The 25,610-nt window shown below is 44.4% G+C and overlaps 2 protein-coding genes across 29 annotated transcripts in view; one reads left to right on the forward strand and one right to left on the reverse strand.

Annotated features, from left to right (window-relative positions):
* The window catches only part of camk2g2 (calcium/calmodulin-dependent protein kinase (CaM kinase) II gamma 2), a 62,143-nt gene extending 47,011 nt beyond the window's left edge, over positions 1-15,132 (forward strand). For 2 of the 24 annotated variants that reach the window (XM_030106794.1, XM_030106796.1), the window contains 9 exons: positions 2,528-2,568; positions 4,557-4,634; positions 6,865-6,909; positions 7,650-7,695; positions 9,826-9,933; positions 10,315-10,390; positions 10,554-10,648; positions 11,379-11,630; positions 11,722-15,132. In XM_030106794.1, coding sequence (XP_029962654.1) covers positions 2,528-2,568; positions 4,557-4,634; positions 6,865-6,909; positions 7,650-7,695; positions 9,826-9,933; positions 10,315-10,390; positions 10,554-10,648; positions 11,379-11,611 — 722 coding nt within the window. In that variant the 3' untranslated portion in view covers positions 11,612-11,630; positions 11,722-15,132. Of the gene's footprint in view, positions 1-2,527; positions 2,569-3,365; positions 3,399-4,556; positions 4,635-6,864; positions 6,910-7,649; positions 7,705-9,825; positions 9,934-10,314; positions 10,391-10,553; positions 10,649-11,378; positions 11,631-11,721 lie in introns of all 24 variants that reach the window. The other 22 variants (XM_030106795.1, XM_030106800.1, XM_030106797.1 and 19 more) reach the window with 13 other exon arrangements.
* A 3,790-nt stretch (positions 15,133-18,922) lies between these two features.
* ccdc88ab (coiled-coil domain containing 88Ab) overlaps positions 18,923-25,610 on the reverse strand; it is a 68,882-nt gene continuing 62,194 nt past the window's right edge. For 3 of the 5 annotated variants that reach the window (XM_030106789.1, XM_030106792.1, XM_030106790.1), the window contains 6 exons: positions 24,215-24,451; positions 24,065-24,118; positions 22,896-22,964; positions 22,265-22,354; positions 21,467-21,747; positions 18,923-21,345 (listed from right to left, as the gene is read on the reverse strand). In XM_030106789.1, coding sequence (XP_029962649.1) covers positions 20,437-21,345; positions 21,467-21,747; positions 22,265-22,354; positions 22,896-22,964; positions 24,065-24,118; positions 24,215-24,451 — 1,640 coding nt within the window. In that variant the 3' untranslated portion in view covers positions 18,923-20,436. The remainder of the gene's footprint in view (positions 21,346-21,466; positions 21,748-22,264; positions 22,355-22,895; positions 22,965-24,064; positions 24,119-24,214; positions 24,452-25,610) is intronic. The other 2 variants (XM_030106791.1, XM_030106793.1) reach the window with 2 other exon arrangements.

Here is a 25,610-nt window from a genome sequence, read left to right on the forward strand (position 1 = left end):
CGTCTGCACGGCCGCGGCACTAACAGCCAGCCAAGCATGCTTCTGAGCGCACAGTGCAGTGCAGTATGCCCGCCTGCATGGGAAGCTGGACGGACTGAATGCACAGTGTCCTGTGTCGAGCACTTCTTTTATTTGTCTGCTCTCTCCTGCCTGCTCTGTTGTCGCCGTGTGAACAGACAGAAGCCAAGAACAAGACAAAAAGTCAAAGTTTCAGCGTGCTTCAAACAAAGAGCTCAAAGGTTTTATGTGAACTACTTGTGATAACGTTATAGATGCCAATATGTATTTAGTCATTTAATGTAAAATTATAACATTAAACCAATAATTATACATGATTGAGTTTAAAAATGGGAAATTATTGTGTTTATGAAATTTTGAGAGACTTAAAGATGATAAAGATCTTTAAAAGCTTAAATATGTGGAAAAGTTAGTGGTGGTGATGTTGGAATCATGTGGTTTCTGGAAATCCCTGATGTTTGTATATAGGCTTTGAAGATTAAAAAAAAAAACAGACAGAAAGCTGGTTTTCTATTGCTAAAGGTGCTTTACCAGCCAACCAGACTAAATAAGGATCTTTTTTAAATCTATAGCAGACACATCAGCAATGAGATTAAATAAAAGAGATTTTTAAAAAGCTTTTGGGATCTGCGGAGAATGAAAATGGCTGTAGAAAAGCCAATGGAGGATTTAACTGAGAACATTAGATTAGTCTTTCCTGGATGACCTGTCACACGTCACATAAGGATTTAAACTGAACTTTTTTATAGGTGTAATTTTTAGAATTTGTGTTTTATTGGGTTGAACATTACCTAAACTCCACTTATTCCTTCGTCATGAGAAAACCTCTGAGTGGTCTTTGTCCTCCAGGTGAGTTCATCCCACCTGTTTGAAGCACGCTGGACCTTTTGATGTTTAATTTAAATGGTGACGCTACCAGCCTCTTTCTCAAAGGACGTTCTCCCAGGAAGCCTGCTTTGACCCACAGGAAGATGTTCCGCTGATAGGTTGTCGACTTATCAATGACTTGGTGTCATTATTTGCATCCCGGCAGTGACAGAATTATCCGTGTGGTTTGATATCTGGGTTTGAGTCGGGTTTCGTCGCTGCTGCGCTGTTCCAGACCAAGACTTTGAAGTGGATGCTGCATGCCTGACATGTCAATGCGCCACCGTCACCGCATGAACCCATCACCTCTGTGGAAACCAATTAAGATTGTCTTTTAACCACGCAGTAACAGCCCGACAGGCGTTTGTGTGTTTGTGCCGCTGCCATCCTGAGTTCTCAGTTCAGTTCTGATTATTAAATACATTCCTGTTTTCTTGTCTTCTTCATCGCCCTCCTTCCTTCTTTATAAACGGAAGGTAAGGGTGGATCACTGAAACGTGTTGGTGCAGTACGTGGGTGTGTGTGTTTGGTCTGTGTGAGCGCGTGTGGACATTTGTTACGAGTGTGTGTGTTGGTGTCATTAGTATATTTGATGCAGTTTGTAGCTGGTGGTGTTGAAGCAGGGCATCACTCCTTCATCGCATCCAGCAGTTCACACCGTCATCCATTCATCTCAAAACCCTGGAACTCCTCAGAAGGATGGAGGAATGTCTGCTGATCACCATCTGATCCAGGATCAATATATGTACTTTTCATATGTTGATATCGGAGCGGAAACCTAAGCTAGTGTTTTTGGAGAAGGTTTTTTTTTTTTTTAATGTTTATTTTTTGTTGAACTTTGTTCTGACAGAGCAATTTTGTCCAAATTAATTTTTTTTTATACCCATGATTAACGCCTTAAAAATACAGATAGGATAAAATAAAATAACAACAGGTTAAATAGAAAAGTGCAAAAGCAAATCATGATAATTTTATACATAGTTCTTTTCCAATAATAATATAAAATATTTCTTAAAGGCTTGTTACATTTTATGTGTTTTCTTTTGAGCAATAGAAAAACCTCATGAATGTATCTGATCAAATCTTAATTTTAAGATGCTTTTTTTGTAACTTCCATGATTAAAACACGTTATTGAATTACACAGGTAATATTTTTAAATCCTTGCAGCAGGAGCAAGCTAAATATTTGTGAAGTGGTAACATACAGTTTTATGAACAGTGCAGTGTCTTCAATCTGCTCCTCACACAGAACGTTACCCTTAGTGCCATATAAAACATTTGAGATACAGCTATCTAAATTCTTTGAACAGCTTGTTAACACTTCGGCGTGATCAATCATTGACTGTTTATTGTACGTTCCCCACTCACTTGTATAGTATCTAATAAATTCCACTTGTCTATGTTATACAGAAGTCTAGATAAGACCAGAATCTGCTAATTGAATCTCCGAAAATAAGATTACTCGCCTTTTTCAGACCTATTTGCAAGAGGAAGAAAAGCTTCAATATGGATCAATGCAGTTAACTTTTTAGTAAAATTTGAACAAAGATGTGAAATCAGATCCACTGGACATTTTGTGTGACTCAACACTCACGTTTGTCAGGAAACTGCACCCTCACAGTTTATTCTCTTTTTCTTTCAGCGTGCAAAACTTTACTAAACAAAAAGTCGGACGGCGTGAAGGTAAGTTCTCCACCCTGAGCACTTTTAACCAAACAGTCCTGTTTGTCTTTCTGTCTCTTTCTATCTTCTGTTTTCTCCCTTTCGGTCCTTCACCCAACTAACATGTATGTGATTTTATGACCTTTTTAGAAATGTGTTGAAGTTGGACTCCCTTTGCGCTGTGGTTCTCCAAATTTAGTTTTTTCTGCTGTCTTATGAATGTGATTTAAAGATTTTTTTCTGGGTCAGATTGATCACACAGACACACTAGGTGCTTGAGTTTTATCAATTACAGTTAAAGGTAACACATTTCAGAATAAAATGAAAGCAAGCAACATTATAAAGCAGTGAATATTTAAAACAGTATTTTATTTTTCTTGTAATGACGATACGAGCAGGTTCAAGGTCTGGATGGTTTGGGTTGGAGTGTCAGTCAGCGTCGATGCATGCAGTGAAGTGCCCTGATCAGCAAAGTCTACAAATTGACTCCCGGTTACATACGTTTACCAAAATGACCGTAAAGTCCCCCCTTAAAAAATGGCAACAGTGATTACATTAATTAAAAATGTAACTCCTTCAATGACCTCCCTCTATATTTTTGTTGCAGCTGATTTGTGTTTTCCTTCTGCAGCCGTTTTAAGCCTCCCTCTGTCTCATCTCTCTTCCTGTGAGCTTTGTGCAGCTGCTTTGTTTTTCCTCTCCAACCAGGATCAATCTGGCAGCTTCACTTTTTTGCTGTTTTTCAATTAGCTCCTCTTTTTTACCCGATGACCCCTCATTTTTTGTTTGCCTCCTCCTTTTTCATTGCCGTCTGTCAGAAAAGGAAGTCCAGCTCGAGTGTTTGTTTGATGGTGAGATCGGCTCTGTCGCTTTCCTCCTCCTCTCATACTGCTCTCCTCTCCCTCTCCGGTCTGCCTTTTCCCTTCAGTCTCATTGTTTTTATGTTTTTTTGGGCAGAGGGGCTTTAAGGCGTTGTTTACGACCGTTTCCGTCATGTCCGATTTCCTTTCATCAGACATCCCTGCATCTCTCTCTGCCGTTTAAACGCTCCAATTAGCCCTTTTTGGCTTCATCTCTGACCATCGCAGGAGAAAATAAAGGACATTTTAATTACTGCAAACATCACGAAGCAGCCATCATCCCTTTTTTTTTTTTTCCCAGTCATGGCATATTTATTGTACCTCATTAATTTTCATTTGAATTCTTTTTCCTCCTCCTGTAAATTAAACAGCTGTCTTGGTCACCTGCAGTTATTCTACAGTTGAAAATTATAAGTAGTGTTAAAAAAAAAATTACCGTTTAAAAAGTGATTTTGCTCATCAGTTATATTCGGCATGAGTTTAGCATCGTAATGGTAGCTTAATATCTTGGTTTATGATTTCCTCTCACGTCTCTTTTAGCTCATTAGATAATTTAATCGCATTAAAAGTGTCCATGATAAACAGGGTTTAAGTCGATGGCTTGACCTGAACAGTTTTAATTCATGCGGTTGTCGCAGAAATGCCCCCCGTGCATGCAAAATACACACATTGGAGAAAAGAAGATGTTCATCAAGGCCGTTCACTGCATGCTCAGACCTGGACTGGTAACCATTGCAAACCTATTTTCTTACTCGTTTACATAAATTTTGGCTTTGTTGCGGCCAGAAATGTGCCACCAGTTTCTGGAATTTGTCCACAGATTGACAGTAAATGTGCTGACTAACATTTTCTTTTTTTTATTGATGGATAATGTCTGCAGACTTTGCAGACTCCTAATACAAACAGTTGACACGACAGTGTTGTTACGAGAAGATTAAATAAATATCCAGATTAAACAGACGGTACAGCTGCAGCTGTGTTAAGCCGCGCGCGGCGTTCGCACCGAGTCGCCCACAGCCTTTAGGATATTGACACTGGCCGTGTGACGACTCCATGCCTGTTTTCCAGCCTCGGCTCCCAGCAGACTGCTCGTGGCGAGCCGCGCTGGGAGCGATGGGAGTCACTGTGTGTTGTGTTTCTTTGCCCCAGTCGCAGGGAGACAGTAAAAACAGTGTAGTAAGCAGCAGCAGCACCAAAGACAGCAGCATGTCATCTTCAGCTCCAATGGTACCTCATCTTTATTTGGTTCTGTTGCTTTCTTTTTTTTCTTTTTTTTTTTTTTTTTTATGGCTTCATTTCATTGTTTCCATCTTTTTTAAGTGTTTAGTTTAATCTCGCCATCATGTCGCCACATTCAGGAAACTCGCTTCTGTTCTGGGCCTTCTGTCTCATCTATCATCCTCCGCCTGTCCGCTTCTGTTCTGAACACAGATTGTGATGTTTGGTGGTGAATTTGACGACTTTGAAATTGAACGACTGGTCCGCGCCTCTAGTGTCTCTCCTGGCTTGTGTTTTACCCCGATCCTCCTGTGGAAACGCTCCGCTTATATTTACTCAGCGCCGCGCTGACAGGTAGACAAATGACTTTCATTTTGCCGAACAACAGCAGACACTTCAATCACGTTGTGCGCAGCCACATCCCGGTGACTCCTTTGTGTGTTTGACTGCGTCACCTGAGCTCTGCTGGCGGTTGAACAGATTCTTCGCTTTTCAATTTCTTAATGATTCAGTCAATGATTCGGACGTGTGGGTAAAACAGGAGCTCGGGAGGACCGGTGAAAGACGGATCACGATTGCACGAGGATGCAGCCTCCTGTATGGATTGGGATTTAGCCATTTATACAACAGAAACTCGCACTTAAACAAAGCAAATCCCAGGATGGGAATCTGGCAGCCAGAAGATCTTAACTTGATGAAAACCCTGCGAATAAAAGCCACCATGTGTCTCTTTGCTTTCTCAAACTTAAATTGACAGAAGACAGCCAGGAAAGACCCCTGAGGAAAATATTGAGCAAATGATGTACTTTTAAAACTGTTGGTGCAAGCAGACGCCACAGACATGGAAACTGATAAATGCGAAACATTTTTAGAATATTTTAGGACAATAACATGAAAAGAGCAACAAAACTCCTGCAGTTATTCTGATCTGGAGCCAGGAAGGATTAGTTTGTGTATTGTGCGGCTGACAGCGGAAAAACTGCAAAGAAATGCAATCAACCTGTCACCACATCTTAATTAATAGCTGCTGCTCAGCTCACAACACTGAGTACAGCGACTATATGTCATTTCAGCTTTAGTCCAGTAGAGATGCAACATGTTGCTCTGTAAGTATGAAGTTGCCTTTAGAAGAAGGTAAAACAGCAATTTCTCCCAACTTACTTTCAATTTCATGATTCCGAAACCTAATTTCAACAAACACTGGCTAAATTTCCCATATTTGGAGCGTTCCTGTTTGAACTTCCCATCTCTGGACTTTACACAAGGCTCTGCGTCTCAAATCAAGTCACGAAAGCCCAAAGTCATCTGTAATCCTCTGAATTCTCCGTAATCCCACCTGTCATTAAAGGGGCTGCATGCTCTGAGGTGAGCTTCAGTCTTAATGGAGACCAGACTGACTGACTAAACCGTGGGTTTGTTTTCCAAACTGGGCGATATTCAGAGCTCTTGAACTGCTTCGTGCTGAATGTTCTTGCGGTGGGCTTCAGGCTGAGGAGGACGAGTGGCCAAACACACCTTTCCTGTTAGCATGCAGTGGATTCGGCTTCCCGCCACCTCAGATACAGAACTGAGATGGGAATTTAGTGTTTTTTAAGGGTTTATTGATACAGTAACTCATGGTGCTGACGTTGAGTGGTTCATGTTGCAAAAGTGGCACAAATCGTGGCGACACCAGCGTCGTTTTGCCACTTGACTGAATCCATGACCAGCTTCTGTACCGCAGCCTCTGTTTGTTCTTTGGTTCATAGCCTTCCTCCTCCCGTCGAACTGTGAATGATTAACCCCTGAGGATTGATGCAGATGTGCAGCCATCAATTCTAACATGCAAAGTCGGGCCATATTAAAACCCTTCTGTGACACGGCCAACTTTCAGCAAACCGCTCCTCCTCTTCCTCCTCCTCCTCCTCCTCCTCAGTCGTGGCCCTGGCTGGTAAATAAGTGTTTATCCGTGCTCGTGGCTCTTTGTGTTGCATTGTGGGGACCTTGAAATGATGGGTTAGGCCTCAGCAGTGGTGAGTGGGGAACAGGCCGACGCTGAGCGCCTCGACATTTCCAGTCATGATCGCCTCAGCTGCGCCGCAACCTCTCCTGCAGCTCCTCTGCTTCGTGTTGGTGTGCTCACATCTTGTGACCCTGGAATACGTCGGTATTCCTTGGCATTTCTGTTGCCGGTGCGCCCTCCCCTCGCCCCCATTCATCCCCTCCCTGCATGGTAAAGTGTCTCCTGCGTCCCCCCCAGGAAGCCCAGACTACTGTTGTACACAACCCAGCTGACGGCACCAAGGTAAGCTGCTCCTCCTCCAACCTCGAGCCACCAGACACGACTAACACACGTGGAGGATTTTCTCTCAAAACGATCTCTCCGAAAAATAAATCCTTTTTCTTACCTCATTTCAAGGTTCAAGGTGAAAATGTTGAGAGCATTTTTCTTTCATATTAGCACCTGATTTTGACAGATTTTGGATGTTAATTTACATTAAACGTTTTTTCAAGCTCTCAGAGAAAATCCTACACGTCTTTCACCGCAGCACTTGACTTTCTCGAAACAACTATTCCAGCTGGAGTTCCTACTCGAGTGGAAGCCACCTGTCATGCTGCTCGCTCTGTAAAGTCGGTGCACAAGCCTGTAGCGTCACTAGAGATGGGAATGCTACCGCTGCCGCACTGTTTTCTTTATCCTGACACCTTTCCTCACTTTGCCACGCGGGGCTGACCCCGACCGTCGAATTGAACACTCAAATTCATCCCGCAACCTGAAATTGCCCAGACACACGTTGCTGCTTGGTTCTGTGTGGCTCTCTGCGCTTCTCCTCGCTGCTGGTCTGGCTGGTTTGTCGTCCTGGGTGGGGAGTCCTTCATTCCTCCATCTGTCCATCAGGTCGTCTCTGAGCCCTCATAAGAAAAGTCTCCTAAGCTTCTCCTCAAATGTCTGGTTGATTTCTTTCCCCTTGTATGAAAACTTTTTCTTCTCCCGTCTTCTGTCTCTGCCTCTCTCTGTCCATCTGAACCCATTTTGTTTGACAGGGCTCCACAGAGAGCTGCAATAACACAGAAGAGGAGGACATGAAAGGTAGGAAAGGTACTTGTCCAACTTTCATCTTCTCTGCATGCCTCTTTTTGTTCACTAAATATCTGTAATGGCCAAGTATAATAATAATAATAATAAAGATACAGCTTTCCTGAAACGCTGCTGCTCCGTATGCGCACCACGACCGTATTAAAAACAAAACAGGCTGCGTTAACATTGTGAATGTATCAAGAATGAAAATGTTCTCTTGCCCAAAATGACTGTCTCCATTCATACCTTATATTAAAATATGAATGTGATGTTTGATTAGAATCACTGTAAAACAGCAGGTGACGGATATTCAGTTCACTCCGTTTCAAACTTTCATTTGAGTTTTAAGATGACCTCCTTATAATCATTCTTAATCAATTATCAGAAAAAAAATGTAGTTGTTCCAATTAGTGCAGAAGGTTCTTAATCATACTTAAATTTGAAGAGTTTATTTTTTGAATAAATCAGGAAGCAGAGCTTGTTCCCATTAGCTTGTCGGTTGATGGAGAGTGTGCCAGCTACAATTTAGGTAATTGTTCAGTAGATGTAGTAATTTTCAGTAAAAACTCATTTCTAAACATAAGATTCAGTTGGTTTTCTTTGATCTGAAAGAAGCAGATTTTCCCTGCTTTCTACTATTCTAAATCAAACACAGCTTCATATAAAACCCCTGTAACTGATTAATGTCTCCATGGTCGATTCCAGAAACTCAACACTGTGTCAAGCTGAAATTTGACCTAATGACATGACGATGAATAAGCTGGAAGCACTCATTGTAGAAAATAGGAAATCAGTTCCAGAGATCTTGGTATTAATGGTTTTAGTGATAATTCAGCGGTGCTGACATTTCGTCACGGGTGTGTTGGAAAGCAGAAGCTTTGAATGGACTGAGTTCTACCTCAGAGTCAGCAGGGGAACTGCTAAATGACTGAGAGACAACTGATAGACAGCAATCAGTCACGCTCACCTCCTCACCCACAAATGCAACGCCTGCTGTGCCAAATCAGGGGATTGAACCACTAACCTTTTCCAAAAAGCTGCATGTAAAATCTCCACATTCTTTGAAGAAGATTCTGACATACATGAGGCTTTGAATTAGAAGTGACTAAGTGTTGTGAGCATGTCTCGCTGTGATTCTTATTTTCCGTGAGTATCTGCATGTCAGCATCACACGACACTTAAGCCTTTAATGAGCCGCCTCCAGCTCGCGGGTGACCCTGCGAGGTTTTCAGGTGAATGAAGTAGGGCAGGGCTCCTCGCAGCTTTCCAAAAAAGAGTTAATCCTGTTACTTAAGGCAGCGTGCTTTGGATTTAGCAGGACCAGATCTTATACAATACCGTCAGTGGCGTGCAGTGGAGGGACTGTCGTTGCTCCGCTGTCCTTCTCCGGGTCTGATTGCTCTCACCGAGCGGCTTTGAATAAATGCACTTCCTAAATGAGGATAATGTTTCTTGGCCGCTTGCCAAATGCAATCTTAAACATTGTGGCGAAGCATCAGCTCCTCTGTAAAATACATAACAAAGAGCAGAGAAAGGGCTTCACATTCCAGGGACTAGCTGGAGTGAGTTACAGGGGAAAAAATGATTCATGTTCAACACTTTTGCATTTGAGTCAGCTGCAGTCAAAACATTAAAACATGAACGAGTTTAAGATTTAAGTAAATTGATGATGAGAAATGGACGTGTTGGGAACATCCTCCCAGGCTGCTGAAGTGCATCTGAGTGTGTTTGTTCCTGTTTTGTGGCGAGCGCAGCGGCTGTCGGGGCGTCTGCCTGTGCAGACAGTGCAGGGTTAACACAGTGCTGCCCCACTGAGAATCAGGCCCAGACCCCCCCTGCTCACTGCCCACCGCCCACCTGTAAGTCACCCATCCATCTCTGAGCTGCAGCCTTCCTCCGCCCTCCTTCCTCTTTCAGCCAGACAAACAAATCTAAAGGTCACTCATGAATATCAGCTGACCTCTTCTCCAGTCTTCACTTAATTCCTGCCTGTGCTGCCACCTACTGGCTTCCTCGCTTTACTGCAGCTTCAATTTATAATCTGATTGTTTACGTTCCCTATAATCTACGTTTTGCATGATAAACTCGGTAGAGAGTTATATTTAGCCTGCGTACATTTCCCTGGATGGTTGTACTCGCCAGCGGCTGATCCCCCACAGGAGGCGGCCGGCAGCAGCCCCAGCGTCCCCGTAGCTCCTGAACCGCAGTCCGCTCTGCCATGTCCCCCCGGCAGCAGCAACCTGCAGCAGAGTGAGTGGCAGCCAGATGTGTTGCTGTGGTTTGTTTTGCCTCCTCGAGGACTTTATGGACTGAGTGATGTGCAGGTGTGTGTGTGTGAGCTGACACGAGTTACCGACAGCCATAAAGTCTGGTGTGTGGCTCTCTGTGCGTTTATCCAACACTTGTGTTTCTCTGATGTGAAGCACTTCAGGTTTTATGAATTTGTTGGATGCTGGGTGACCCATTACTGTTTTTTCGTGGATTTTTGATCCTTCCAGATTTCCAGATTGGTGTGTTTTATTGGAAGCTTGGATCTGGTTACAAATTTCATTCTGATGTGTGTGCACGTTCAGATGATTCCCAGCAGTGTGTAACCTTTTCTGTTCACCTCACCCTCTTTGTCTTCATCAGCTCGTAAACAGGAGATAATCAAGATGACGGAGCAGCTGATCGAAGCCATCAACAATGGGGATTTTGAGGCTTACACGTAGGTGTATGCTCACCACACCACACAATACATGTTTTTGTCAGTTTTAATAAACCTTTTCTGTCATATTCACGCTCGTGTGAAATGGTTTGGTGTTTACTTTCAGCTTTCACCGCCACCTTCTTATTGCAGGCTTATATATGGATGTGTTTTTCTCCGACAGGAGAATCTGTGACCCTGGACTGACTTCATTCGAGCCGGAGGCCCTCGGAAACCTGGTGGAGGGAATGGACTTTCACAAGTTTTACTTTGAGAACCGTAGGTTGCTTTATTTCTTCTGTTACCTTCCTCGCCGTGGCTGCCTTTTACAGAATATATCAATACATTTAACAATATTGTGTTCGCTCATAGCAGCAACACAAAGTCAGACTTTAGTTTTAACAGTAAACTCATGTTACTGAGCTCAGTGTTTAGAAGACACTGCCCGTAAATCCCTGGTCAACAGGCTCTTGGTAATTCTCTTTGAATTATGAAGTGTTCATTATTTTATGGGTGAAAAGTGAATTGTTCACAGAAGTGAACACATTATACTGAGCATTTTGATATTTTTACAACTTTATCTACAACTGCAACTTATTTCATTAGTCTTTGAGTCATTGCATCTTTCTCACTTCCTCGTTGGAACCTGCAGAATAGTTAGATTGTTCCTAAAGATCAGTATGTTGTTCTGGGCAACTCATAAATCACATTGAATTAAACTTTTCCTAAAGGCTCATTAAAGTATGTATCTAAAGTAATCTAAATTCATGACATTTTGTCCCAAACCCACATTTGAATTCTGTTTCCTGTTCTTTAACGTTGCTCTACTCATGACTTTACTTTATGGCCGCGTTGGTGTCGGTTCATTGAAGAAGCAGAAATATTTGAGTGTGTTCACCTTTCAGCGAATTAATCACAAAACTTTTGGTTAAAACCTCTGTATTCCAAGCCTTTTATTGTCCACGCCATGTCTCATAAACATCTACCGTCCTCATATTTCTTCCTTCAGTTCTGAGTAAAAACAGCAAGCCGGTGCACACCACCATCCTCAACCCGCACGTGCACCTGATCGGCGAGGACGCCGCCTGCATCGCGTACATCCGCCTGACGCAGTACATCGACAGCCAGGGCCGGCCGCGCTCCTGCCAGTCGGAGGAGACGCGCGTGTGGCACCGCCGCGACGCCAAGTGGCTCAACGTGCACTTCCACTGCTCAGGAGCACCGGCGGCACCCCTGCAGTGAGCCCGCAACACGAGCTCAGGTATTTAGCTCCAGGACAACATGTGAATATTTTATACCCCGTACCGTCTTCCACGCTGTCCTCTCTGACCCCCCCGTGTTCCTCTCTGCAGCTTCGCCTGAACTCTTAACGCTGTTTGGAGCATTTACTCTCCGTGGTCGGAGTGGTGCCTGGATCCTGGCCAGGACGAGGCTGCTTGGATAACACAAAAAAGTGGGGGGAAAAAAAAAATAACGATTCAATTTAAGTAAAATAAAAATAAATAATAAACCAAAAAAATAAAATAAAATACATATTTCAAAAGCTTGACTTGAATGAACCAACCACACCGACCAACACCAATCCAGTCCCACCCTAGCTAGGACGACGCGGGGCACGGCTGACGTCGGCCCATTGTTGCAGATGGTGCATGTTTCCGGTGGCAACACGGGGGTGATGCTGTCCTGGTCTTTCTCTCCCATGGCCTTTATTTCCCCGTCTTCGTTTTTGTCTGCCGTGTGGAAAAGTATTAACATGTTAAAATTATATATGTACCAACAGGAGAAAAAAAAAAACAAAACGAAAAAAAAAGCAAGTACACTTTACACACATAGTGAGTCTGACGGTGTGGGGAAGAGGTTTGATCTGGAACATTGTGATTATGTTGTGTCTCCACAGAGCAGCAGGACATCTACAAGTATTGTTAGTTTTACAGTTAACAAATATATAAATATATAAATACACACGGGGAGGGAGGCCTATTTGAGAACCTGCTAAAAGGGTGTTGGAGCATCTCGACTCAGTTTTGAGCGGTTCGGGTGTCGATAGGTTACTGAAGGGATTTTTATTTTGTGTTTTTCTATCATGTGTTATAAAGGGTTTTCTTATGTCTCTTGAATGAGAGATGATATTTGAAGGATTTTTTTTTTTAGTTGAAAAGTAATTTTTACTCAAACATGGGATTTTATTTAATGTAACTGTATAAAAAAAATATTTATTATATAAGGGAAAATGGGTCACGTTAAGGGGGTGTAAGAAGGGGAGTTTGGCATGAGAGTGGGTGGGTTTTTGTTTTTTTTTTGTTTGTTTTGTTTCTGCTTTGAGGTCCTTAGGTGTAAATACAGACAAGCATAGCCACACACCAACATGCATGCACACACACCTAAAGCCCTGCGCTCCGGCCTCGGAGGTGGAGCCTCTGGAGCTTGAGACCGGCCGTGTCCGGGCCAGCTCATCCTGAAGTTGCAGAAGGTGAAGCCAGACACCCGGCAGCACCGCGGCTAGCTCCGTACGGCTCGTACCACCCTGTCAACTACCTAATCCAAAAGCACGGACACTCTCAAGCCAACTTTGTCTTCTCGGTTTATGCGTTTTTTGTGTGTTTTGACGTGGAAGCATGATTCTTTTCGATCTATCTAAAGGCCTGTACTGTTTATTGCACAGACACTTACGACTTGATGCTGTTGTGTTCGCTGGAAGTGAACCTCTCTGCAACTTCAGGTTACGCTTGCCAAAATCCCTCCTCCCACCCTACCTCCGTCCCTCCACTTCTGTCATTCCTGGCTCTTACTCTCCACACGTGTTGTGACCTTCGCTACTCAAGGCCCACCACTGTCTCCGTGGCTCTATGATGATGATGATGATGATGAAGATTACAGTGTCACCCTGCCGTCTGTCCCCTGTCCTCTGTGTTCTTGGAGTTTGTATGTCGTCCGTTTTGGCTTGCTGTACTTCTGTGTGGAGTCCTGGCTATATTTAAAAAAAAGCATGTTAAAGGGAATGCAGCAGGGAAACGGCATGAGAGGAAGAGGGCTACGCCACCTACAGGGCTTTGGGACCTTCGCAAAAGGCAATCAGTGGATCGGGTCCCTTTTGTCAGTTTTTGTTGTAAATGTTGTAGTTGTTAGTGTTTTGAGGTTGATATTTCATGATTGTTTTGCCAGAAATTTAAAAAAAAACAACAAAAAAAACTATCTAGGGTTGAAGAAAATGGAGGCTGAGACTGCCGCAGTCCCTTCACACACACACATATCTCTACACACTGAATACTGACATCTTGAGACAAAAGCTTAGAAACTCCTGTTGCTAATCACACGTGAATTCACAATATCATACAAGCACATGAGGTGAAAGAGTTTCCCTTTAAAGAGGACTAAACATATCTTCATCAGTGGTTACAAGTTTGCAGCACTGTTTTTGTTTTTTTTCTTGTCCACTGTGGTGAAACCTGTGCGTGGCTTTGACCCAGCAGTGGAGTGAGGCTTGCCGTCTGTCCCGTCTTCTGTGCTCCGCTGCTCTGTAGTGATTTATGCACTTATTAGGCTGAAGCTGGGGTCGCCTCAGCCCCGTGGGGGTCACCTGACCTCAGCAGCCGCTCGTCCTGCAGACTTTAGATCAAAACGCATTGTGACTCCTACGTGAGACCCGTCCTCCTGTGTCCGCCTCCTCGACATATCTAACACGCCATGAAAACTGTGCCCTCCCCACACACACACACACCTTGCACCATGATTACTCGTTGTGAAACCCGAACTGAACCTCTGTGATGTTTTTTATGGTTCTCAGTAGTTCTGTTTGTGCTGTGCTCTTTGGCCCAGGTGTCTGTTAAAATGTTTTTTTTTTTTTTTTCATTGTGTGTGTGTGTGTGTGTGCTTGCGTGGGTGGGTACATGCTTGTGTGTATGTGTGTGTGTTTCCACGCAGTCATGGGAATGTTCAAACTGAAAAGTGAAATGCAGTTGTGCTGATCTGAAGCGGGATCCGGTTTGCCAGAGTATTTGAACGGCTGATTTTAACGCTCGATTAACGTGAAGCTGAAACTTCTGTGACGTGGTTTACTGCTGCTCCTCATTCACTGCTGCTCCGCCGTCTCTCCCAGGACCTTGAAGTCTTTGGCTCTGTGGAGCGTTTTCGTGACTCAGCCATCATTCTTTCAGTTATATCTGCGCTTCTACAGAAACAAATCTGATGTTAATTTAGACCCAAACACATTTTCTCCTTTTATGTTTTTCTCTAAGAGTTATTTAACCGATTCTGTTTTCTAAAACTTAATTCTCCGATCTAAAGTTAAATACATTTTCTCATTAATCCTGACAAGTCAGCAGCATTTAATTATCAGCATTAAAATTCTAAAAGCACTTAAGCCACAATTCATCATCTTCATTTGAATTTCTTTGATTGCATTTAATGAGACAGGGTATTGACTTTTGTAAATATTAACCGTGACCAAATATTACCTGAGCATAAACCATGAAGTGTTGTGATAGTTTGTCGTTTTGCCAAATTCACATTTTGTTTAAAAAATAAATGCGATTCTCAAAAGAGCATGACTAAAACTCTTCAGTTCAAATACTTTGGCAATGTTTGTTGAAACTGTACTTTACTGAACCCGGTGGGGGGGCAGAAAGATCCTTGAAATGTTTCAGACAGAGGTGGAAAATAGATTTAAAAACCACAATCTTTAACAGCAACACTATATATGCAGTTTTGCAAATGGAAGAAATATGCATGTCTACTTTCTGGTAATTTTTCACTGTTTACTTGATAAAGAAATGGAAATCTATGTTATTTGCATCCTCGAGGTTATGAAATGGCTGTCTGAGATATCAAACTCAAATGATGTTATCTTGCATTAAAATGCATAAAAGATTAGCAAAAGCCTTAGCTTGTATGTTCCCCTTTTGGAAGTGAATTTCTTGCGTTGTAACCTTACGGTAAAAAGGGGCTACATATGTCTATACTCCTGAGTTTCAATTGGATGCTGGATTTTTGCATGATCATACAGTTAATAAAAATCATACATTCAAAAATATGAAGTGTTCGGGTTTTGTTTTGTTTTCTCCATAGCTTCTCTCTGGGATTTCTGACATGAATACACTGGGTTGGGCTTGAGATCAAATCTTAGAGACAGTTCCTCAAATTCACCAAGATCCTGGAGAGAAGCTTCCCAGTGAAAGCAGTGATGTTTGATCAGTTTTAGAGGTGATGGAAACTGTTGGGAAGAGTTTCCATCTCCTTTGATCAGTGCCTGAAACTTTACCTGACTCTCAAAATATAAATGATTGTATTTATCAGTATGTTTCTTGCATCAGGAAGCGATCTACAAGACCTAAAAAGAAGCAGGAAATCATTGACCGGCTGAAAGATAAGGCTTACAGAAACGCATGGAAAGGTGCATTAGCCGCCTTGAGAAAAGCAATCGCTGTAACTCACATAGTAATGTGTTTTGAAGTGTTTACACTCAACTCTAATCAGTTTGACTTTTAAATCTTGATGGAGGTTAATAGAATTGGGTCAGTCCGGTCTGTGGGGGTCGGGACGCCTGAGCAGAGCTCCCGGGCCAAATATATCTTTGAACGTTTCAGGGATGGTTTAATCCTGCAAAAATAGCGTGACCAAAAGAGTAATGTCGCTGTGTGAACTCTGGAAGAACACACCTGATAACAAACATGAAAAATTCATTAAACCTCTCCTGTGTCATGTTGTAGCAGAGTTAAGTTTGTGTTTCTCTTTAGGGTGGAGAAGCACCTCTCAGCTTCATTATGGTGATCATCAAACTTTGTAGGAGAGTAGTCGCCTCTGAAAACACTCTGAAAACTCCAGTGTTTTCTAATAACAGGTGGAATATTTGTGGACTCTGTTTTTAGCTTTCTTTAAAAAAAAGAAAAAGAAAAGGCATTAACTTGAATTCTTTGTCAATATTTGACTGATTGGAAAATATATTTCCAGTTTAAAATAATTGTTCCGACTTAAACTGATGCATTGACAAATTTGTCTGCCAGTACTCATTGATCACAGGACAGTTAATTTGCAGTGAACTCTACGTTTGGGACCGCCCTCAAACTCATGGTGACATGATTCTGACTCAACATTTGCATTTCAAGAAATACCACCAAAAATGATCGTCGCCTGTGTTTTTATTTTGGGTAAATCATCAATCACTACTGAAAAACTTGCTCTTGGTCCACATGTAGTAGTAAACTTCGACCACGTGAGGGCAGCAGTTCCTCGCCGCTCAGGCCAAGTTTGGGACAGTCTGAGGTGAAATGATTCAGTGAAATGTGGAAATGTGTTCAGTTTGCCTGCTGCTAGTTACCGATTCGTTTACACGTTGCTGTTCCATCACAGAGCACACACAGGTGAGGAATTTCAGGGTCACAGGTTAAGTTTTTGACCAGTGGGAGGAAACTGGAGGACCGAGGAATACACATCCTTCTACCCCCACAGTCATAGATAAGACATTTTTAATTTGTCATAGTATTTGTCTTTTTCATTTACTGAAAAGTAAGTGATGATTAAAACACCACTGATAAATCTGAATATTTTGTATAATTTATATTACATTTCACATAGTATGACTATTACGAACATTAACATAATTTCCACTGTTAGAGCACAACTGCAATACAAAATGAAAAAAGTGCCAATGTGTTTAAAAAAAAAAAAGACAAAACCACCAGAGGGTAGACTTGATGAATTTTAATTACATCAAATGGATTCATGTAAAAGTGGAAAAGGAGGAAAACACTAGGTCTCACCACCACCGTCATGTTCAACACAACAGAAATCTGCACACGTTCATATAAATCAGGCAGGTCACAGGTCACCTATACTCCAGTCAGATTTAGAAACGGTAGGAAGCTAAGTGCCTCGTCAGAAAGTAGATAATACTGTAGGTGTGCTTTTATTGTATCATTAGAGGGATAAAAAGAGACTAATGCACTGGTTGACTATCAAAGCTGAAGCACATATGGAGGGTGTGTGGCGTCTGTCTGAAGATGCGTCTCTCACGGCTGCAAACTGTCTCATAGGTGACCTGGAACACTCCCACAATCAGTCTCTCTCTCAGATCACACACTCCTGACTGGCAGGCAGCAGGCGCCAGTCGGAGCGGTCATGGCTTCCTGTCCAATGTCCATTTGGCATCCAGGTCCCACTCAACACTGTCCTGCTCGACTGGACGAAGGAGGCGGGGTGATTGGCTGATTGATTGATTGATTGATTGCTCCATGCAAAGTGTGATTCTTCAGTCTGATGCCGGGGATGCTGTGAGCGGACATGCTTCCATGGCGTCTCTGCTTGTGCGTTTTGGCTCACTGTTGATGACGCTAAGCAGGAGGAGGAGGAGGAGGAGGAGGGTCTGTCTGACTTGAAAGATGCGCAGAAGATCCAGAGCAGAGTCAGTCTGCTTTAAGATTGCCCTTTCCGGCTGTTGTGTGAACATTGGCACTTGAATCTTCAGTCGGTAGAGACTAGTGCACATCTGTCCACCACAATGAAGGAGGAAACATGGCAGTGTGTTCTGCCACAGCAGTCTTAATCGAAAGAAAAAAAAAACTCACTACAACATTTTTCATTTTGTTTCCTTGATTCAAGGAAGAAAAACAAAACAGAGAAGGAAGCCACGTTTCTCTACTGAAGTGTCCGGGGTTTCACAAAAAGAAAAAAAAAAAAAATAGAGAAGGGGTAGAAATACATGGGATATACAATCGTTTCTCACTGTTGACGGTCTCAGTAGAGCAACTCTACCAGGCTTCAGACACACAGCTCCAAGGCCACCTTTCTCTCTGTGTCCCCAGCAAGCAAAGGAGAGTGGAAAGTCAGAAGAATCCAGAAAAACAGAGAGGAAAGAGACGATAAAAGGAGAGAAAGAAGAAAGTTACAAGTCAGAAATGATACCAGCAGGAAACACCGATGTAAAAAGGAAAGCGGAGGGAAGCAGCCAGCCTGGGTCTACATGCATGAAGGAGACGAGTCAGCGCTACACCAAGCAACGCCATGCAGCAATGAGCAGCAGCCTGGAAACAGCTGAGGACCGATATCGCCACATCAGCCACCATTAGGATCAGTACAGGGGTCGTCACAATGAGGGGCTCCTCTTCAGGGATTTGGATTAAAAAAAAAAAACAAACAAACAGCAAAACAAAAAAACAAAACCTAAAGCGTTCATCCACCCAGAGCAACACGGTGAAACGGCCCATATGCCATGCAGAGCGGTGGTCCGATCAGGGTCTGTGAGCCACAGAGACAGTGAAGGGGGGGGGGGGGGGGGGGGGGGGGGGGGGCAGGACAGTGAGGACGGGAGGCGGCTGGGAACCTTTTGGGTCACAGCTTAAAGAAGCAGGGGAGGCGAGTGCACGGCAGGATGGACGACATCTGTTACACCACGTTTCAGGTTCCCATGGAGACGAGACTCAGCCCCCCCCCCCCCCCCCCCTGACTTCCCCCTGCTCCAGCAGAGCTCACTCACCACGCGCACACAGCATGGTAGCAGACAGACGAGGATGGGGGAGCAGGGCTCAGCAGTTTTGCTGCGGCTCCCCGCTCCTGCTTTTAGACTTTCTGCCCTCCACATCTGTAGGACAAAGGCAACGTTTGGGTTACATCTGCAGCGCGACGACGGAAACAACAGTTTTATTTCAGCCTGCGGGGCCGAGATAAATACGCCGAGTCAACTTTCAAACAGCAGCTGCCGAGTCCAAAAGCAAAAAAATAAATTAATACCTCTATGCAAACGCTTCTACTAGTATTGGCACAATAGGTAGTGCTCGTCTCTGATTATAACTTATTGATTATGATGGTCTGTACAAGATCTTATCGCTTTATAATACAAATTAACCATTGTCAGGCTGTGGCACGTCAGTGGAAGTAAAGAGACAACAGAATTTAACGCGACAACAATGAAATAATACAGGCGGAAGTCAAAATGTTGGGAACAAACTGGAAATGTTGCGAATAAAATTCAACATGGGAACACAAATTTTGTGAATAAATAATTATGAAACTTCTTCTCTGTTCTCCCAAAATTCAGTTATAAAATATGAACTTTGCCAATTAAATTTCAAGCTTCCGAATTTCGTCAACTCAACACTGTATTTTTTCTTTGGTGAGGCCCTAAGATGCCTCTGCAACAGTAATGATACAAGCTTCACTCACAAAACAGTCTCCATCTGTCGTTAACGTACAAATTAATACTCACTCCATCACCACCACCTCCAAAAACGGCCTAAATGCATCAGCGGCCATCTTCCCACTCGCTCATCTACTTTCACTTACCCAAAAACAACAGAAAACACTTTTCTCTGGTTATTTTGAGAATGAAGCTTCGTCTTTTTCTCACCAGCTCAGAAGGTCAGTTTAGATGCGTTAATAACCCACCACTCAACAAGCAAACGCTCCATTTGAAATAAAAGAAAATACAGGGGAAAAAAACATGAAATGTACAAAACAAAACACAACACACACCATCAAAAGAAACAAGATACACAAGAACCATTTTGATCACTGCAATCAAAATGAGGCGTTTCAGGTCAGACTGGAACACAACAAAGCTGTTAAGTGGATAAAGTCAGTTAAAAAAAAAAAACAGTGGAAACATGAAAACAAAGAGCAGGATTGAATCCATTATCTGACGCACTGAGAGATTTTGATGTGACTAAACTGTTAAAGTGTCACAATACTTATTATTACTAATTTTGACATTAAAAATGCTGCTTTTCATCGACGGCTGTGACTCAGTGAGTTCTGCTCCTGCATGAAATGCAGCCTTTAATAAGATCCCTCTGCAGAGTAACCCAGAAACATCACTGTGTCTGATGTATGGACAGACCACGGCAGATAACTGTATCGGGTTAGCAAGAGAAACGAATGAAAAAAGAATACTGGGAAAGCGATTGGACGGAGGATCAGTTCTTAAAGGAAAAAGAAACCAAAAAAGTCACCGAATTGCACCATGGGAAAACAAAAGAAGGAACCGAAACACCACACGGAGTTTTGATAAATACATGCAGACGGTGCCAGTCTCCCCAGGTTTAGTATTGAAATCAGCAAGTCAGAAACCTCCCGGTCCCTCACACACAGCCGTACTCGTACCACAGGGACTGGTTGTCCTCTGGGCTCAGCGGCGGCTCCGAACTGTTCGCACTGGGCTCGACGGCCTCGCCGTTCATGCCGTCTGAGCCGGACCTCTTCTGGCCGTTCGACTGGCTGAGAGCGCCCTGGCTCTGGGCGGACATGTGGTTCTGCCCCGTGGAGGGGGGGTGGGTCTTACTGGAGACAGGAGGACCGCTGATGTTGCTGACCAGGGTGGGGTTTAAGGACAGGAAGGGGAGGTTTTTGCCTGCTGACTCGCTAAAGATGGAGTCCATAAACACCGACTCGACGGTGAAAGAGGGGCCAAGGAAAGACTCGAGGGTGGAAAGGTCGGGGTCCTCCAAGCTATGGCAAGGTAAGCTGAGTGACTTGGGCAGTGGGGCGGCGGTGGTGGTGGAGGAGGTGGAAAGGGGTCCCTTTAGGTTGGCGAGGTACTCACTGGGTGTGGGCTGGGAGCGGACTCCAGCCTTGGCGGCAGCGACGGCGGGGGCGCCGTCAACGGAAACGGGCTGTCGGTTGTCCTTGGACAGCAGGTCGTGGATGCTGGTGCGGCGCGTGGTTCCCTCGGCGGTGGAGATGACGCTGCTGGCCCGCGGCAGTGTGGAGGAGGCGGAGTCCAGCCGCTCGGACACGGACGTGGCTTTGCCCTGCGAGGACAGGCTGGAGCGGATGGGGGCGGAGCCTTTGACGCGGGTGCTCTCGGCCTTGCGCAGGGTGGGCCGGCCCGGCTGTCCCGAGGATCTCGGCGGCCGGTCGGCGCCGACCGGCGCCGCTCTGCCGCTGGACGAGCGTAATATGCCGCGTCCCTTTGTGCGTTCTTTCTGAGGATGCTCAGAGGCGGCGGGGAGGCGGGGCGAGTCTACAGTCAGGTTCTCCTGACTTCCAGACTACAAAACACACACATTCAACAAAAATCTGTCAATCTTTACTTAAAAAGATTATATAACTGCAGTCTGAGTCAAAACGGACCATCTGAAGGGGAAAAAACTTTTTTTTTGAGTAAGTCACCTCTGCCGGGTCGATGCCCTCGTCCAGGAACTGCTGCAGGGAGAGCACCTCGCTGCCCGGCGAGCCCGTCTTCCTGATCTGGGTCGGTGCCGGGCTGCCCATGGCGCTGGACGGGTCCAGGGACCTGCGCAGCTGCAGGGGACTCTGGTGGGAGGATCTTGAGGATGTGGGCTGCTGGACGGGGCTGCTGCCGCTGCTGGACCACATCTCCTGGTCCAAACTCAGGCTGAACTCGCCGCTGCTTTCGCTGTGAGGCCGGCTGAGGCTGCCATTCAACGTGCCTGCGAGCGGAGAAGGATGCAGTGATCAGGCGTGATGATTTCTGTCCATTTACATGATCTGTACATGTTCAACTCCTGCTGATTGAGTCAAAACAAATTTAGGTATTTTGAATATAGAAATGCAGGAAGTAACAGATGTCTGAAACGTCATGGCCTCACAGCTGATCCTAGCTGTTGTGCACAAAAGAGGAATTTCTGCTGTTGAGAATACTTTAAACGAGGTTCTTTCAGGATTTCCGAGTTCTCATCTGGTAAAAAATATTGAACACAGTCATAAATGAGTCTCTAACTCATTGAGGAACTTCATAACAGAAATGTCAAAACTTGCTGTGTTCTGTTTATCATCTGCTTTCTTTTTCTTTTTGCAAAGCAAAATGGGGAAAGAAATTTCTAAAGAAAAAGAGCCTATGACGAGGTTGTTCTGAATGAAGGCATTCAAATAAATAAATAAACAGATAAATGCAGTAGAAGAGGAAGGAGGACAGGAGAAGTTAGTGGACAGAAAGGAGGCGCGTACCTTTGCCCTCCAGAGGGGACGTTAGGTGGGAGTTATTGTTACTATTGCTACTGGTTGTCCTGTTGCTATGGAGACTGGAGGGTCTGGAGGCTGGGTAGGGGGACAAGAGGGAATATACGCATACACACACACACACACACACACATACATACAGTTAGGGTTTGTACACAACATGTACCAAGACGAGGAGTCCACGAAGGCACACGCTAACGGTCTGACAGCACATCTCCCGCTGGGGCAGCAGATGGCACGCGCCATGCTGACGGACAGAGAGGGCGGCACGGTGCCAGGCTGCAGCCACAATATGCCCGTTCAACAAACAAAGGAAGTACGGACAGAGAGGACAGGAACATAAAGAGAGGTGCACTTTAGAGAAAAGTGGTGGATGTCTTTAGAAGCCAGACAGTTGGGTGATGGGAAAAGAGACGGGAGGCCTCCACAGCGAAGACAAAAGACAAGAGAGGAGTGCTGACGGGGTTATCTAGCTCTGTCCCGTGTTGGATCCATTCATGGGTCACACCAAATCAGAAACTAAACACTACCAATCAGTATGAGAGAGGATATCAACGTCTGGGAAAACCAGCCATTCGTGGCCCAGAGTGATCTTCGGTGCGGAGTAATGGTCACTTACTACAGATGCTACAGGGCACTCTGCACATAGTGCTCTGCTCGGCAGGACGACACAAAGCCAGAGCACTGCCTGATAAGACACACATACACACAGAATGTGACACATGCAGATGGAGACACGTCCGAGGGGACATCACAGCGCTCGTCACTGCTGCTCACAATGCAAAACAAATTCAACATAACTTAGAAACACAAAGGAAAGAGCTGAAAGAAAATCAATGCATTACAATAACAACCAAAACCTCTATGTAAAGACCAAGCAGCTGAGACATTAAGAGTAACGTTGGGTCTGTGGGACTGCCGACACTAAAAGCATTAACTGGGAATTGATCCTCACAGTAGTGGATCATAATGTACAGTGCATTCTGGGAACTTAACAGCCATGCACAAATGAATCAGTGGGCTCTTGTTGCACAGGAGTGATATTGTTGACAACGAAATGTAAGCTGATCACTTATTTCAAGCAACTTCAGAAGGGGGTCTAGGATATATTTTGAAGACACTTAATACAAGTGTACATATGTACATTAATTGCTGATAAACAGATGATGAATCACGGGGGAATGATCACGGGGTAAATGATGGAGATAAATTAGTACCATGAAATACCAGCTACAACAAAAAGCAATATTACAATTTGGAAAAATTCTCCAACAGTTTCAGAAATGCAAAACAGAAAGGAGGTTGTTTTCTGAACAAAGTGCGATTTTCAGAAATTAAACTCGCTGCTGCAGAGTGTGGACCTCGTGTGAGGAATATGTGTCAGTAGTTTGGTTGGCTTTTTAACAACTGGGTCATCTTCATTAGAGCAGTGCGGAACTGATGAAGAGGCGCCTGGCTGCAGATTAACTGCCCTGGATAACGTCCTAACCCCCGAATTAGACTCAATCCTGCTTTCAGTGGTGGCTGATCGCACTCCGCCTGTCTTGTGCCGTCAACTAAAAGTGTTTCACCAATTGTAGATCAGGCTTAATCAAAGAGCAGGAAGGCAGCCCAAAGATTATCAGTGGGACTGTTAAGACCATGACCTGCTTTTTTTTGGGGGGTCTGCTCTGTCTGTCTTTCATTCCCGACATGATGGCGGTGCCTTTGGATTCCAGACAGTCCAACGCTTCTCTTTTTATTTTGACACACATCTAAACTTCAAATCCGGAGCTTCTCAAGACTTACCTTGACTTTTAGGATCATCTGAAGAACCAGCAACATCCTCGCAGGAGGCAATTTCTGTTAAAATAAAGAAAGTGACAATTTAACTGAGCAAATCAGACCCTAAACTTGTTGAAATCTGTTCTCAGAGAACAATGAAAGCGGCTTCCTGACCTTTGGCCTGAAGCCGGTGCTTGGCTCTGCTGTGTCCCGCAGAGGGCAAGGTGAGGGCGGCGCAATCGATGGCGTTGGTGGAAAGGGCCAGTTCCTTCATGCGCTGTCCACTGCGCCTGCTGCTGCCCGTCCCGGCGCCGTCTCCGGCTTCAGGCCCGTCCAGGTTCTCGGTGCTGCCCGCCCACTGAGCCCCGGGGCCACCCGCCACCGCCATGGACTGCAGCAGGTCGTTCATGGCTGAGAGGACGGACCGAAGGAAGGAAATTAGAACAAGAAGTGAAATCCTCAACTTGTTTTTCCTGGTGCCATTTTGCATCCCCATTTAGCTCAAAACAGTTCAACTGAAAAGAATGTCATAGTGTATTTAAAGAAGTTCTCTGGATGATGGCATTGTAAGACTGAATGTATCAAAAGCTGTTTTTTTTGGGAGGAGATTTTGTGCAGCTTGGAAACATGCATGTGTATAGTGCACAAAAAAATTAAAACAAAGTGCATAAAGATGGCAACTGGATGGTTCATCCCCCTGGTTCACTGAGGCTTGTTTTATCCAGATGCTTCTGGAGACCCCTGACCCTCCTCATGCACTGCATTTAAAGTACGAAGATACAGAAGCATGAAGTCATGCAGAGCTGCTCCGGGCAGCAGCGAGCAAAATGCACACCACACACTGCAGCGAGAAAGTCCATGTCAGCAAAATAAGATCTGAAATGCAGCACGCTGACAGAGAGAGAGACAGATAGAGAGAGAGAGAGAGAGAGAGAGAGAGAGAGAGGGAAAACAAAGGCTCCATTTCAGCTCCTTCATGGTGCGTGTCGATCAGGCGGTCGGTGCTTTTTTTTTTTGTTTTGGTCATGCTGTAATCAAAGATGGGAGCAAGAGCAATCACAGTCGCATGAAAGGCAAACCCAACATCTCCCTCTGACACACCCTCTCTCACACACACACACACTCTCATTCAGAGCCTTTCATTCGGTTTACATAAACAAAATTAAACCACAGAGCACACGACAAAGCTGCCCGGTAAAGCTCTCAATTCCCACGGCGACCAAAAGACAGGCTTTGGTTGGTGGAAGATGAAACTCAAACTGTGCGACACTTCAAGAGACACATGAACAGAGAAAGGAAATTCCTCCCGTCGTATTTGTTTTGAAACTTGTACGTCTTGGCTTTGAGTTACAGTTAGTGATGATGTGTTATTCATTCATCTGCAAGCTGTGAGAACTAAGTGACGCTACGAGGTATAAAAAGGAAAAGAAAGCTTAGAGAAGTTACTCTACAGGGGACTGTGAAGGCGGCTGGATATGGTGACGGAGGGGGGGGGGGGATCGATTGCTAGGACAAAATGATAAGGACAAGCCACTGACGTGACCAGACGCAGCAGCAGGGGTGTGGTGAC

Source organism: Salarias fasciatus, chromosome 13 (genome assembly GCF_902148845.1).
Source record: "Salarias fasciatus chromosome 13, fSalaFa1.1, whole genome shotgun sequence".
NCBI classification, from domain to species: domain Eukaryota; kingdom Metazoa; phylum Chordata; class Actinopteri; order Blenniiformes; family Blenniidae; genus Salarias; species Salarias fasciatus.